The 17246-nt window shown below is 46.9% G+C and overlaps 1 protein-coding gene across 1 annotated transcript in view; it reads right to left on the reverse strand.

Annotated features, from left to right (window-relative positions):
* Positions 1-7581, reverse strand: part of COG3 (component of oligomeric golgi complex 3) — a 70689-nt gene extending 63108 nt beyond the window's left edge. The window contains exons 1-3 of the mRNA XM_069970524.1: positions 7332-7581; positions 1091-1237; positions 5-66 (exon numbers count right to left, since the gene is read on the reverse strand). Coding sequence (XP_069826625.1) covers positions 5-66; positions 1091-1237; positions 7332-7505 — 383 coding nt within the window. The 5' untranslated portion in view covers positions 7506-7581. The remainder of the gene's footprint in view (positions 1-4; positions 67-1090; positions 1238-7331) is intronic.
* Between the last annotated feature and the right edge of the window lie 9665 nt (positions 7582-17246).

Below are 17246 nucleotides of genomic sequence, written 5' to 3' on the forward strand. Positions count from 1 at the left end.
ACACCTGTACTTTGCTCCTTCATCTTGATCCATGTGAGTCTGTAACTGCGCAAACCAAGAAAAGAACTACAAAAACACAACAGGAAAGAAAATTATATAGATCTACTTTACAAGACCACAGACCAATAGATTGGACATAACAGCCTAATTACGGACTCTGCTGTCAATAAAAGGTAAAAGGGGAGTGCAGTACATATCCCTGTTACTGCACTACATATCCCTGTTACTGCCTAGCCATTGGATTCAGCTGGGCAGCAGCACTCTACTTCCAATCACCACTGCCTACAGCCATTCTGACCAGTAGACCCCCTGCTAGGGGTCCCAACAAATTAACTCAAGCTGCTGCTAAGCCATCCAGTCCTGCAGGGTCAAGCTGGACAACAGCTATACGGGGGGGTATCTGAGCAAGAGAGTATATTTTCTGCTTTATTTTTTAACACCATATCCGATGCTTAATTCATACTCTACAGTAGCTGCCGAAGATAGCTCCAGTAGTTCCATAGACAATGAATGAAGAGGCAGTGTATGGGCTGACTGGCTGCTCCATTCAAAGAAAAGGAGTAACAGCCTCATTTGGGAGATTGTGGGGGGTCCTAAGATCTCACACTTATGTACCCGTTCACGGGCGCGCGCCTCTCCATCCTTGCCATAGACACCATTCTATGCACGGCCAGATTACGCATTCTGGCGAAAGAATTGACATGTCAATTCTTTAGGTGGATAGCGGAATCGGGCCGCCCATAGAATGGTGTCTATGGGGTTAGCGATAAGGCGCGCGGCCGTAAGCGCATTCTAGCAACGGAATCCGCCGGAATTTATCCGCACGGATTCTGTAGTGTGAACCCAACTTTGATGCAGTGGAGACCACAGCCAACATATAATCAGGTGAAATGGGGCAACCACTAAGAGCTGGGAGGGTATAAAGAAATTGGGCTGGAATGTCGCTTTAGGCCAATTTCACAAATACAGGATTTGCTGTGGATTGGATGCTGTGAGTTCCGCAGTGATCCTGTATGTGTAAAACTGGCCTCAAGCAGAGGGTGCAAAAATAACTCACACCTGCTAACTGTGTATTACTGCTAATACCTACTTGCTGTGCAGTCTCAATTCGATCATCCTCCATTCCAAGTGCTGAGAAGCCTTGTTGCAAGATGCCCTCAGTAGACTCTGGAACAGCTCCCGACAAGCTTACAGTCAATGAAGTGGAAGACAAACTACACAAATCTTCTATGGGGAGCTGAAAAAATAAATAAATAAAAATTACACATATATTATGAAAGGAAAAAAAAACCATGATCATTTCTGGGCGTCGATTAACAGCTTATAAACAGAAATACTCTACACAAATAGCCAAGCATAGACTACAGGATTACATGAGTACATAATAGACTGCATTGTTTTTAGTGTACTGTTCTGTATTTGTGTTATCAACTGGTGTCAGAAAGTTATATAGATTTGCAATTTACTTCTATAAAAAAAAAAAAAATCTCCAGTCTTCCAGTACTTATAAGCTGCTTTATGTCCTGCAGGAAGTGGTGTATTATTTTCAAATATGCAAAAGAACACTGCAGAGACACCATCACGTCTCGACGTCAGTGAACTAGCCAGAAGGAACAACCAAGCCAAAAGGCGTTCTCCAGTCAAGGAAACTACCTCAGCAAGGTATCCATCCACAGACAGCAGCGTTCTTTTGCATATTTGATATCCCAGGGGGAAATGTTCTAGAATACACTGACGTTGAGACACGTGATAGTGTCTCTGCAGTGTTTTGGTTGATCTCCCTGAGGTCAACCAGCGTCCTTTTGCGTGTATTATTTTCAGTCTGACACAATGCTTTCTGCTGCCACTTCTGTCCATGTCAGGAACTGTCCAGAGCAGTAGCAAATCCGCATAAAAAAAACCTCGCCTACACTGGACAGTTCCTGTCACGGACAGAGGTGGCAGCAGAGAGCACTGTGTCAGACAGGAGAGAATACACCACTTCCTGCATGGCATACAGTAGCTAATACTGTAAGTACTTGACAACTTGAGATTTTTTAATTGAAGTAATTTATAAATCTGTACAGCTTTCTGACACCAGTTGACTGACACTGAAAAGTAAAAAATTCCCTAAAGTACCCCCTTAAGGATAAGCACTGTATTTACAATTATCCCGACTTCAGAGCTGAATCTACTTCATTTTTTCAGGCAGACTGATAAATCTGGGCCAACGGTTTTATCCCCTACCCCTAGCTTTGAGCTGGCAGGATCCGAAACATTATATTAATTTTAAAACAGCATGCCACCACTAGCCAGAAGAAAGGAGTGACTCAAAGGTCCCCATAGGCTTTATACCTTTGTCTGCAGTATAAGGGGGAGGGGGTGGTAAAATCACAGCCTGACCCCTTTGTTCTAGGATAGATAAGCTGCAGCCAGAGCTCTCTGGCTGTGGCTTAACCCTCCCCATGGAGAACACAGGATCATGTCATGTTGATATTTCCTGTGTATGGGGAGGAAGGCAGTCGGTTGAGATATTATTATTATTATTATTATTAAAGATGTATGGCCAACTTAAGGTCCTGGTAGGTGTCGCAGGTATCTGGAGCCACGCTGACTGTAGAGCATTCCACAGCTGCTGGCGGGTGTGTGGGAGAGGATCCATACACACAACACAACAATTGAGGTGGCCCCACAGATGCTTAAATGGGTTCCAGTCTCTGAAACCAGGGGGTCAGGGTAATACTTGGGAGTCTAGGTCATGCTCTTCCAACCAATATGAAACAATTCTAGCCCTGTGACATGTTGCATTGTCTCGCTGGAAGATCCCATCAGCTCCAGGGAAGACAATCGGCGTGTATCAGTTGAGATTGTATTCCAGATGGATGAGTGGGCCCAGAAAATGTCACAAAAACATCCCCCATACCATAATGCTGCTACAAGCGGTTTGTGTGCCTCCTGCAATGGTTGTTGGGTGTTTGCTCTCTGATGTTTCTTACCTTACACAATGAAGCATTAAGCATGATCCATCAGAGAAGGTAACACTTCTGATAAGAAGCTGAAATCCAATTCCAATACTGCTGTGAGGATTTTTTCTTCCTGACCTACCCCTTTTAGGGTATGTGCTCACTGAACAATTCTAGCGGAATTCCGCCATAAAAAGCGGGTGAAATCCGCTCGGAATTCCGCCCGTGTAAATGTAACATTGCTCCTTCCATAGAGAACAATGGGATTTCCGACTGCCCGTGCACACAGAGTAAATTTCCGTCCGGAATTCCGTGTGGAATGCGCGTTTCCGCCCAAAGAATTGACATGTCAATTCTTTGGGCGGATTCCGCTAGAGGACTCCTATAGAAGTCAATGGGGCTTGAAATTCCGCTTGCATTCCGCTCGATTTCCGCTTAAATTCCACTCAAATTCAACTCCTATTCTGCCAGAGCAGAATAGGCGAGGAATTTTAAGCAGAAATCTTTCAGCTACAATTCCTCGAGAATTGCTCAGTGTGCACATAACCTAACTGTGTATACACTCAATAAGGGGTTAATTTCTCACCCCAGCATCACTGCTGGTGTTATAAAGCTCCGGTCCCTACTGCATGGTGTTTCAGGTTTGGGGATGTGACAGGCCTGCTTAGCCAATCAGTGGACAGGAAACTGCTGTGGATGCTTGCTGGCTGAACAGGCCTCTGATGTCACAATTTTGAAACTGGAAAAAAAAGAAAGATACACAATCTACCTGGCTTATTCCTTAAAAGATAAAAAGCAAGCATACTCAAATACCCCATTTCCCTGTTTCTGCCAATCCAACAGTGCTTGATCCCTACTGTTTCCTCCAACATGATGACTGAAGGAAATTCCCTCTTAGCCAACCATTGGCCATCTCCTACAAAGTAGGCATATCATAATAGGAGATAGAAAGCAGCAGAGAGCAGGGAGGACTAGACCTCATGAGAATAACAGTGGCATCAGAGCAGGTGAGTATGTTCTGTTTTTTTATTTTATTTAAATCTCTCAACTCCCTTTTAAGCTATGCTCCCACAACATCTATTTTTAGGCAAAATAACGGCCGTTGTTGCAGGGCTGTGGAGTCTGAGCTAGTTTGGGCTGGAGTCGGAGCTAGTTTTGGCTGGAGTCTGAGTCAGAAAAAATGTACCGTCTTCCGACTCCTAAAACAATTAAGAATTGAGTTTTGATATGAATTTTAGAAGTTTTGCTCATCAATATATATTATGAGCAACATTCTAATAGGACACTGGCCCTATTAGATGAGGGTGGTCGGGGAAAAGTTGTCGGTCACTATTTGGCAGTTTGTTTCTGAGCTGGACGAGTCCATTGTGTGGGGGGAGATCTCTGCTGTTCGCTTCCTGGATGACTGTATATGAGCAGCAGTGTAATATGACAATATCCTGTGTAATATAGAGGAGGAGGAGAAGACATAAGTAGTGTAGCAGTAACCTCTATCCTCAAGGTGGTGTTTTTCTTCAGTGTTCTAAGTCTGCAGCTATGTGTGTGTGTGTGTGTGTGTGTGCTATGGCTGCAGCAGGCTGTGTGTGTGTATGTGTGCTATGGCTGCAGCAGGCTGTGTGTGTGTGTGTGTGCTATGGCTGCAGCAGGCTGTGTGTGTGCGCGCAATGGCGTGCCCCCACAGTGACCTCTCTATATCACTGTGTGTGACCCCCTCTACATCACAGGTATCTGGCATTGTTAGCAGTATTTCTGTGTGTATGGTGAATATTTAGTTAGAAACATAGAAGGCTGTCAGCAGGAAAAGACCACCGCCAGGGGCGTAGCTAGGATTCATGGGGCCCCATAGCAAAAAACTGTATGGGCCCCCCCCTCCTATATATATATATCTACAGTGGTGCCTTGGATTACGAGCATAATTAGTTCTGGGACCGTGCTTGTTATCCAAATCCACTCTTAAACCAAAGCAAATTTTCCCATATGAAATCATAAAAATGCAGACAATTGGTTCCACACCCCAAAAATAATGATTTATTATTCTGAATAAGTTGTAAAACAGATGAAACAAACATTCAGAAACAGCAGAATATGTGATATTATAAGTTACTGTACAGTAATGGAGAGGATGGGAAACACAATGGCTGACAGAGACTGCAGGAAGGAATGAGCAGGACAGATGTGGGCACATACATGCAGCTCTCTCTGTCCGGGAAGAGAGGAGTTACAGCTATGGAGAGATTACCCCCACAGTCCTGTCCCCTGATGTAAGCCCCAGCCTGACGTGGATCTGCTATGATTTGGAAGGTGAGGGAGACTTCCTGGGTCAGAGTACAGTGCTGTAGACCCCACTATGCAGACCATGCCCCTCCTCCACTCGCACTCCCACCCAGTACAGGGAGCTTTGAAACCAAAACAATGCTCTTAAACCAAGTCACAATTTTGAAAAACTGTGAGCTCTTAAACCAAAACACTCTTAAACCAAGTTACTCTTAAACCAAGTTACTCTTAAACCAAGTTACTCTTAAACCAAGGTACCACTGTATATATATATATATATATATATATATATATATATATATTCGGTGATGTGGCAAAAAAAAATTCTCTTGTGACCAGAGGCAGAAAGGCCAATGTCTGCTTGTTCTGTCCATCCACTGTATATAACTATAACAGCCTATTAGGGGCTCATGGTTATATACATAGGTGCAGGAGCAGACTACTTTTTGCTTAACCCCTTATGTACTGCAGTGTGTAAGTGACCTAGTGTTCTCTTACATGCTATAACACAAAGGGTTAATACAGAAGACAATTAGCTCTCTCCTGCTACTCCTGCACTGATAACCCCTGACTTCTGCAGGAGCTCAGAGGTCTGAGGTTATCAGAGCTGATTGTCTTGAGCTTATATTAACCCTTTTTTGTGTTGCAGCATGTAAGAGAACACTAGGTCACTTACACACTGCAGTACATAAGGGGTTAAGCAAAAGGACACAGGAGACTCTTATCTTCCCTGGGCCCCCTCCCTCCACGGGCCCCATAGCAACCGCCTTCCCTGCCTCTATGGTAGCTACGCCACTGGGAGAAGCTACTTTATAAACAGTATTCCTTTATTCCCTCAGAAGTCGCCCCAGGATCATGTAGGACATTAGGGAGAAGCAGCTGAGGCAGTGTGATAAATAACTCCCCTGGTACATGACTGGCCATTTATGAAGGAGCAGGAGTCGGAGCTGTGGCTTACCAACTCCACAGCCCTGTGTTGTTGAATAATGACGTCCGCCAATAATGATCCTAAGCATTACTGACGGCCGTCACTGTAAAATAACTGCTATTTTGCATAGAAAGATGTTGAATGAACATAGCCTTTAAAACATGATAAATGTGTAATATTTCTTTCTGTAACGTGGTAGAGCTGCTCCCAGATTCTTCCACATGTGACTGCTGCGGAACTGAGAAGCAGAAGACATGGTGGTCAGCTTATGGCTGGACTAACCCGGCACCGCGGAGGACACCCGGCACCGCGGACGACACTCGGCACCGCGGAGGATACTAAGGTCAGGACTACGGAGGATACTAAGGTCAGGACTACGGAGGACACCCGGCACCGCGGAGGACACCCGGCACCGCGGAGGATACTAAGGTCAGGACTACGGAGGACACCCGGCACCGCGGAGGATACTAAGGTCAGGACTACGGAGGACACCCGGCACCGCGGAGGATACTAAGGTCAGGACTACGGAGGACACCCGGCACCGCGGAGGATACTAAGGTCAGGACTACGGAGGACACCCGGCACCGAGGAGGACACTAAGGTCAGGACTACGGAGGACACCCGGCACCGCGGAGGACACTAAGGTCAGGACTACGGAGGACACCCGGCACTGCGGAGGATACTAAGGTCAGGACTACGGAGGACACCCGGCACCGCGGAGGACACTAAGGTCAGGACTACGGAGGACACCCGTCACCGCGGAGGATACTAAGGTCAGGACTACGGAGGACACTAAGGTCAGGACTACGGAGGACACCCGGCACCGCGGAGGACACTAAGGTCAGGACTACGTGGTGACCTTAGCGGTGACACGGGCGGTGCGGCCTGCAGGGTCCATCTAGCAGCATTACAGATAATCACAGTGGATTGTCCCAGCAGTCCCGTCCTCAGGGATTACTAGGGACTGTGGGGTCCCAGGTGCTGTCGCTGTCAGGATGCAATGCAGGCAGGGGGTCTATTACATGCGGCCATCCAGCAGATGAGGAGGGGGCCCACTGTCCTGGCACTACAGCCGGAGCCCCCATCACCACTACAGCCCGGGAATAAGCAGCCTCCTCGGGCCCTGGAGACATGAGGAGGGAAGGAGGGGAGGCATGTCCCGGATCACACCTCCGCCTGTCACCCACCTCTGCAGGGACTGGCATCTCCTCAGCGGCTGCTTTCAGCTCTAACACAGAGTCCGTCTGTCTGTCAGTGAGCGGGGCCAGCGGCTCAGACCTCCGGTCCCACAGCGCCAGCCTCTCCCGAGCCTCCAGCTCCTCTGACCCGGTCGCCGCCGCCATCATCATCATCCCCACCATGTAGAGGAGCAGCCACAGCAGCAGATCCTGTCAGATCCGCTTCCGGGATCCAGGAACCTGGCAACTGGGCCAGAGGGAGGGGTCACATGACCCGGAAAAGTTTACAGTACAATGGCCACGCCCACCACTGCTGCTGTAAGGGAAGAAGAGCCAATAGCGCCGCACGCCTCCCGCATGGCCCGTGACGTCACCACTTCCACGCTGTCAATAGAGGAGGAGTCTGGAAGTTCTAGAGGCTGGTGGAGTTCTGACTGGGAAGAGCGAGGAGGGCGGAGCGGGGCGGGGAACCGGAGGACCGATATAATGAGAAGGCACAACAGCGTCACGTGTGTCCTCAGGTTGTGTGTGGTATTACATCTCATCTCCCCAGGGATTCCCATAGAAAACCTCTCCTGCTCTGGACAGTTCCTGTCTCGGCCAGAGATGTCAGCAGAGAGCACAGAGAGTCAGAATGTAAATAAAACATTATTTACAGCAGGACACACAGCAGCTGATAAGTATGGAAAGACTTGAGATTTTTTAAATAGTAGTAAATTACAAATCTATATAACTTTCTGACATCAGTTGATTTGAAAGAAAAAGATTTTCGCTGGATAACCTCTTTAATGCTGAGGGCCATAAGAGGTCAGGGGTTCAGTCTGTGACGGGCCGTTTCTAGGTATTTTTGGCAACAGGGCGAATGGGAATGTGCATTGCCTCCTGTATGTAAGATTCCCTGCTGTGCCACGATGTAGTAATAATGTCCCCTACTGTGCCCCCATATAGTAATAATGCCTCCTACTGTGCCTTCCGTCCCCTATGCCCCCCCATATAGTAATATCCCCTGCTGTGCCCTCTATATAGTAAATGTCCACTGCTATGCCCCCATATAGTAATATTGCTCTCTGCTGTGCCTCTACATAGTAATAATGTCTCCTGCTGTGCCCTCCATATAGTAATAATGCCTTCCCTGTTGTGCCTCTATATAGTAATAATGCTCCCTGCTGTGCCCTCTATATAGTAATAATGCCTTCTCTGCTGTGCCCTCTATATAGTAATAATGCCTTCTCTGCTGTGCCCTCTTTATAGTAATAATGCCTTCCCTGCTGTGCCCTCCATATAGTAATATTGCTCTCTGCTGTGCCTCTATATAGTAATAATGCGCCCTGCTGTGCCCTCTATATAGTAATAATGCCTTCCCTGCTGTGCCTCTATATAGTAATATTGCTCTCTGCTGTGCCTCTATATAGTAATAATGCGCCTTGCTGTGCCCTCTATATAGTAATAATGCCTTCCCTGCTGTGCCCTCTATATAGTAATAATGCCTTCCTTGCTGTGCCCTCCATATAGTAATATTGCTCTCTGCTGTGCCTCAATATAGTAATAATGTCTCCTGCTGTGCCCTCCATATAGTAATAATGCCTTCCCTGCTGTGCCCTCCATATAGTAATAGTGCCTTCCCTGCAGTGCCTTCCATAGTAATAATGCCTTCCCTGCTGTGCCCTCCATATAGTAATAATGCCTTCCCTGCTGTGCCCTCCATATAGTAATAATGCCACAGCTGTGTCATCCATAGTAATAATGCCTTCCCTGCTGTGCCCTCCATATAGTAATAATGCCCTCCCTGCTGTGCCCTCCATATAGTAATAGTGCCTTCCCTGCAGTCCCTTCCATAGTAATTATGTCTCTGCTGTGCCCTCCATATAGTAATAATGTCTCTGCTGTGCCCTCCATATAGTAATAATGTCTCCTGCTGTGCCCTCCATATAGTAATAATGCCACTGCTGTGTCATCCATAGTAATAATGCCTTCCCTGCTGTGCCCTCCATATAGTAATAATGCCTTCCCTGCTGTGCCCTCCATATAGTAATAATGTCTCCTGCTGTGCCCTCCATATAGTAATAATGTCTCCTGCTGTGCCCTCCATATAGTAATAATGTCTCCTGCTGTGCCCTCCATATAGTAATAATGCCACTGCTGTGTTATCCATAGTAATAATGCCTTCCCTGCTGTGCCCTCCATATAGTAATAATGCCTTCCCTGCTGTGCCCTCCATATAGTAATAGTGCCTTCCATAGTAATAATGCCTTCCGCTGTGCCCTCCATATAGTAACAATGTCTCTGCTGTGCCATCCACAATAATAATGTCTCCTGCTGTGCCCTCCATATAGTAATAATGCCACTGCTGTGTCATCCATAGTAATAATGCCCCTTCACCGCTTTGTCCCACGCTAAATGTCCTGTCATGCTGCTGTGCCCCAACTCAAAAAAAAAAACCAAAAAGCTCATACTCATCTAATACTGGCATGGAGTGGCTCTCTCTACCTTCTCTTACTCGTCAGCCATGGGACAGATCCTCCAGCAGGCGCGATGACATATTACTGCACCTACTAGAGGTATTCCAGCGCTGCAGAGATAGAGGTCCAGGGAGGGTCGAAATCAATAACACCGCTCAGCCAATGATAGCACCGCCATCTCCCCCCCCCCCCCCCCCCCCCCCCCCCCCTCCAGGTGCGCCATCGGCAGCACAAAAGTAAGCTCAGGCGGTGCACTATAGATCGCCACGAGCTCAGAAGGGAGAGGGGGGCTTGCCACCGTCACACCCACAGTAGTGGGCGCCCCAGGCGATTACCCGGCCCGCCCTTGCAGACAATATATCGTGGATGTGTGCATGCCGCCTTATTTTGCATGGTGTCTTTTAGGTTGCAAAATACCACAAAAAAAACGGTTAGCAGTGTTTTTGTGGTGGTTTGTTAATTTTAGCATATGGGAGGAACGCCACTGATTCTTGACAAAACCTCAACCACTCAGCATGCTGCCATCTTGTAAAACTGCAGAGTAGCAAGAAAAATATTACAAATGAAAATAATAAATACTAAACCTTATGTTGCAAAAAAATGTCACTGAATCAGCCCTGTAGGTGATAAAATCAAAGCGCTATGGCACTTAGAGGGCAAGAGGGGAAAAAAAAAACACAAAAATAAAAATTGGCTCCGTCATTAGGGCCAAAATCCACAGTGTCCTTATGGGGTTAAAATAGAAATTGCAGTTCATAATACCTTACACCAGATGGCAGCAAAACCCCATAACTAGCAGCAGTATTCAAAGTATGGTGTAACAGTAAACCCTAAACATTTCTCCATAAATCCACCACTTTGTATAAACAGCCTTCTTATCCGGACCACATTTTCTGTGATAGCAGCACTTGGCAATATTCAGATACCCCATAAAGAATTGAAAGTGCTAACTGTGCATGCGCCATTCATTCTAGACCACAGGGTCAATGGAGGTCCCAGGGGTCATACGAGCATTAATCCGCTAGTTATCCTCTACCCTTTGGATTGGGAATAGATTTGTGTAATGAGAATACACTTTTAGGTGCTTACATCTGTATTTACCCCTTAACGACATCGGGCGTAAGTGTTCGCCCCCGCAGGGTGGGCTTTAACGCAAACGAGCGTACACTTACGCCCAATGTTTCCCTGATCGCTGTGTGCGATCGGGGAAGACGGCCTGCTATAATGCATAGCAGGCCATCCCTGCTTGTCGGCACGGGGGGGGGGGGGGGGTGTTTAACCCCCCCCCTCTGCCGACAATCGCTGCTATATGCTGATCAATACAGTTCAGCATATAGCAGCTAAATTCAGCTTTCCGGGTCATCGGTGACCCAGTGACCCAGAAAGCAATGGCGATTGGTGCTGTAAGTGCGCCGCTGATCAGCAACTCCTCCTTTTTAGCGTAGGGGCATTTTTCCCCCCTATATCCTACCGCCACTGTCTGCTGATAAGTGCTGCACATTTATCAGCAACTCCTTTCTTGGCGTAGGGATATTTTTTCTTCCTGTCAAAAAAACGTAAAAAACACTACATTACACCACACTACTTGAAATAAAGTTTTACACTACACATTTACATACCCCATATACTAGTCCCCGTATAAAGATGTTTTCGGTGTTTTCGGCGTCGGACGCATACGTTATTATTGCCTCAGACACCAAAAAAGCCAGTGAGGATGAATGGGGGGGATCCTTCTTTCCTCCATTCATCCTCATCCTCCTCATCATCCAGTGACGTGTCTGGGGGTAGCGTAGCGTACGCTGCCCCCCAGACACGTCTTTTCCGCCAGTACCGTCCCAATAAGAGATCACGGTATGGCGTGAAATTCTACAAACTCTGTGAGTGTACCTCAGGGTACACTTACAGATTTAGGGTACGTGCACACTGCGGAATGGCGAAGGATAAGCTAGGGCTGGGCGATATTGGCCTAAATCAATATCGCGGTTTATCGCATATGTAGCTGCGGTAACGATAATTGGACGATAAATATGACACGCCCCTTTTTACAAGCCACACCCATTTGGCCATGCCAAACTAGGGATATTTTGTTTCAATAAAGTTAAAAAAAAGTACAGTAACTCAATGAACAGCAACCCAAGCTAGGTACACATTACAAGACGTGTATATACAGGTATACAGAATACAGCTATGTACAAACCACAGGACGTGTATATACAGGTATACAGCTATGTGCACACTACAGGACGTGTATATACAGGTATACAGCATACAGCTATGGACACACTAGAGGACGTGTATATACAGGTATACAGCATACAGCTATGTGCACACTACAGGACATGTGTATACAGGTATACGGCTATGTACACACTACAGGATGTGTATATACAGGTATATAGCTATGTACTATAGGGACCCAGAGTACAGGGACATACAGTATATATGATGGGTATACAGTACGTTATGTATAGGTGACAGTACAAAGGCTCTGTTATGGAGACACTGAGTGGCACATTATAGGGGGGCTGTAGATGGCACTGTGCTGACACGCTGTGAAGATATCTATCTTTCTATTCTTATCAATTCTGTCTGTCTGTGTCCAAAAGGTAGCAGCACTCCAATTGAATGAAAAAACGTGTAGATTTATTCACAATCCATGTGAAAAACAGGTGACGTTTCTGAAACGTCACCTGTTTTTCACATGGATTGTGAATAAATCTATTGCTGACTGTTCCCTGGTGCTAATGAGAACTTTACTGGCCGCCCTGATAGCTGCGTGCATAGTGATCAGGCTACGGTGGAGATTTTAGGAAGATTGAATGACGGTTAATGATTTTTTATTTAGTGATTGATTTTTAGTGACTCAGGGGCCCCGACACAGCGCCAACCAACCCACCCATCCCACCGTCCCCGAGCGCCCCGCATCACCTGCCTGTCACGGCACACGGCCCCTGCTTGTCTCAGACAGTTTCAGCGGCCCGGCACAGCGCCAACCAACCCACCCATCCCACCGTCCCCGAGCGCCCCGCATCACCTGCCTGTCACGGCACACGGCCCCTGCTTGTCTCAGACAGTTTCAGCGGCCCGGCACAGCGACAACCAACCCGGCACGGCACAGCGGAGCCGCCACCCGCCCGTCCCAGCGTCCCCCAACCTGCCCGGCATGTCAGAGCGGCACAGTAGTAACTGCTCATGCTCTGACACGCCGGGCAGGTTGGGGGGCGCTGGGACGGACGGGTGGCGGCTCCGCTGTGCCGGGCCTCTGTAACTGGCTAAGACAAGGCAGAGGCGGCGTGCCGGGCGGGTGATGCGGAGCGCTCTGACACGCCGGGGGGGTTGTGCTGTGCCGTGTTGGGTCGGTGGGCGCTGGGGCGGACTGAGACGACCGGGCCGCTCTGACACGCCGGGCGGGGGTTGGGGGTGGCAGGGGCGCTCAGACACAGTGCCAGTCTCCTATGCGCTGTCTGTGCTTCCCTGCACACACAGCACATATAACATGCGGTCCGCTCATCTCTAATGACATCCTCCAACCTGTGCAGCTCACGGCTCAGACGGCGAAATAGTGAAAATACCGCACATACCGTCCTGGCAAAGTTGAGGTCGGTTAACCGACGCCAGAGACGGTATCGGTATTTTCACGGTATACCGCCCAGCCCTAGGATAAGCCTTTGTGCATTCTGCAGCTGGCACCCGCCGGCAGACTGAAGCAGACGCACGTCTCCCCCCGTGTCATACTCCATTCTATGCACGGGTGGATTCCGTCGTCCGTCCAAAGAATGAACACGTTTATTCTTTGGACAGAGGGCGGAATCCACCCGTGCATAGGCACATTTGTGCCCGTCACCAGCTGGGTCCGTATGCTCACTGCACCCCTTGTTGGACCCCTTGTTAGGGTCCGGCTCCATTCATTCTCTATAGACGCCGGACCTATCTCCACAGCGCGCGCGCCGGCTTCTCACCGGGATATCTCCGTCCCGGGACCAGCTCCGGCAGCGGGACTCGACAACATGAGGTAACTATAAGGGGATAAGTACAATATGTCACGAGAAAACAATCTCAGAATCAGCCGGATAGGTAAAAGCATCCCGAAGTTATTAATGAATAAAGTGACACTGGTCATATTCATAAAATCTGTCTCTGTCCTTAAGGCCATTTCAGGCTCTGTCCTTAAGGGGTTAAAGCAGTTTAAAAAATATTTATGATCTACTTATACTGCCAAGGGCTCTCTGCCCCCTTCCCCCAAACCTATGGATGGTGCATTTGTTCAGAACAGAAAAAGTATTGGAAAAGTGAGATGCCTAAGATGTTTCTCCAGCAACTCTGCAGAGACAAGTCCCGGCTGGAAGAATTCTTCATGGGAGTCTGGGGCAGATGTAGAGGAAAACCGGAAGAGAATGATGTCACCTGCTTCCTAATAAGAGTTCCACCTAATAAATAATTGTACACTCGGCAAATCCAGGATCAAAGCATTAAATAAAAATAGACACTGTTCCCTGATCGCTGAAATAGTCGTCTGACTAATGGGATGTGTTACAACAAATGGCTACAAGCCACTAACCTGTGCTGATCACCTGCAGGGTTGTACGTCAGCAGTTTCACAATAAAAAAAAAAATCCAGTTCCAGCAGGTCATAAATAATTCACACACTTCAGTGCATCTGAAGAGGCACAGCTATTATTATTTTACTATTACTATGTACGCAACAGAACTTTTTTTCTTTTTTTTTTTTTTTTTGTAGGGTTCTACAAATGAAAACCATGTAATTAAAGGCGTTACATGACAGGTTAGTAATAGAGATGAGCGCAACTCCAGCATGCTGCATGTGATTACTGGTGGCTGAAGATGTTGGATGCAGCCCTAAGGCCTCATTCACACATCTGTAGAGTGGCCCGCAGTATGGATGTGCTTCCACAGAGCTCCACAATGCACAGAACACTGCAGGTCCGTGCTAGGACCTGTCTTTTTTTCATAGCACAGATTATACGTACAGGCGTGGAATGCGGCCATTACAATGAATGGGTCGTAATTTCTGTCCACAATTACAGACAGACATGTGGATGTGTAAATGAGGCCTAAGGCTGCCTGGAAAACATGAAAACAGCCATAGGTCATGTGCAGACTACGTAAGAGACTGGCCGGATCGCGGTCTCTGAAAAAGGTCATCCCTATCGGTACTGCAGTACCGGCCGGATGATCTTTGCAGCCGGACAGTTCTTATGCGGGCGCATCCGTGCACGTCCGCATCTAAACTCCCTACTATGGAGCATACGGCAGAAGCCGCTCGCTCCATAGTGTGCACTGACAGGGTTTTCTGTGGCCGCTATTCACTGAATAGCAGCTGCAGAAAACTGACATGTCAGTTTTCTACGGCGCCGCGAGAGATCCCAGCTGGAGCTTATACTATGTGTATACACTCCGGCCGGGATTCCATAGAAGACAAGGCAACATATATTTTCGGAAAAAGTACGGCCGATATACTTTTACGAAAATATACGTTGTGTGAACATAGCCATAGACTGTATAACTTTAGCCACCTGTACTCAAATGCTGCACGCTCAGGTTCGCTCATCTCTACTAACAAACCCTTGAATGTGTTATAACAGATAAGGCCTATCTAAGCAATTTTACAGGGGTGCCATACCATTGTTCAAAATTAAATTCAAGGGTTTACATGTAATGCATACAATACTCACAAAATAAGTTAGGGATATTTGGCTTGCAGGTGAAATGTATGGAACACATAGAAAGTTCATGCTAAAGTGCTATTATATTATGAAAGTAGGCATTCAAGTAGACACACGCAATGGTTATTTCCTCATCTCAAACTATTAGGCCCCATTCCCACTGAGCAAAGGTAGCGGAATTCCGCGACGTAATTGTCCGCTGCGGAATGCCGTTAGACTCCCGCTCATAATGGAAGTCTATGGGAGGCGCGCGCTCCTGCCCTGTCCGCGCTGAAGAATGAACATGTTCATTCTTCAGCGCGTATAGAGCAGGAGCGCACGCCTCCCATAGACTCCCATTATGAGCGGGAGGCTAACGGCATTCCGCTACCTTTGCTCAGTGGGAACGGGGCCTTAAAGGAAAATCCAACACTGGTGGGTATACCCCAACAAAAAAACGTCAGTGCCTCAATAACTTGTCATGAGCCCTGAGCATTAACAATGTTCACAAGGCGACTCATTGTTAGCCGAGACATGGCATGCCAATCTTTTTGAAGGGGCGTCCCTCAGGTCATTGAGGTTCAGGGGTACAGAGTTATGAGCCTCTCAGCTGACCCTATAGGTTTTTCTATGGGATTCAGGTTGAGGCCCTCTAGTGTCCAGCAGCCATTCCCTAATGATACACCACTGCATGTGCATCCATTTTACATTATTAGAGATGAGCGAACCTCAAGAATGCTCGAGTTCATCCAAACCTGATCGTTCAGCATTTGATTAGCTGGGGCTGCTGAAATTGGATAAAGCCCTAAGGCTATGTGGAAAACATGGATAAAGCCAATGACTATATCCATGTTTTCCAGACAACCTGAGAGCTTTATCCAACTTCAGCAGCCACTGCTAATCAAATGCCGAACGATTGGGTTCGGATGGACTCGAGCATGCTTGAGGTTTGCTCATCTCGACTTTTAATCAATGCTTTATACATGTCTATGTAATCTATTATACCTTCTATAATAGTATACTACAGATCAGCTTTCCTCCACTTCAGTAAGCTGCTAGACAGGATCTCATTTGATGAATGGAGCATCAATTTAAAGGCAATGCAAACCTGTTATACTGCATTGCAAAGCCTACATTATAGAGGAAGGATAATTCCATCAAGCCTTCATAAATATTGCTGACATGGCAAGTTTCGTCTCTGCCCTTCAAACAGCACATACTGCAGAACAGAGGACACATCTGCAAGGTTTATGTTGATTTTATTAGCAAACTTTGGTACGTTGAACAAACTGATGCAAAACAAAAATATTCAGCCAAAGCACACTTATAGTTTACAAAGCTTTTCACAGTAAAAAGAATAAATACAGTAATAACATGTGTAACATAATACAGAATTTTGGTGCACACATAAAATTGATCTAATGTCATATGATGCAGTGCCAAGTTCAATAGATGAAGAGATGCCTAAAGCACACTAGCTTGAGGTGTTCAGGAGAAGCTGTCACCTATGAACAATGACTTCCAGTAATAGGAATATGTTCCAATAAGTAATATCGGCAGAAGGTGGCTGTCTTGTAACGGCCATTAATAATAGGCGGCCGTTAATAATGATCATTAGCAGCAGTCTATTTAATGAGATGGCCGCCTTCTGCCAATATTACTTATAATATTAACTTTATTTTAAAGCCTTATGGGAATGTTTTGGGAAGGCAGAAGGGCTGCAGTCCAGTCTATCCTTGTAAATTATTTCTCTCCTAAGAGAAAAATGTATTCCGTGTATTTAAGCACAGGAAAGGAACACA

The sequence above is a fragment of the Dendropsophus ebraccatus genome, chromosome 5 (assembly GCF_027789765.1).
Source record: "Dendropsophus ebraccatus isolate aDenEbr1 chromosome 5, aDenEbr1.pat, whole genome shotgun sequence".
NCBI classification, from domain to species: Eukaryota; Metazoa; Chordata; class Amphibia; order Anura; family Hylidae; genus Dendropsophus; species Dendropsophus ebraccatus.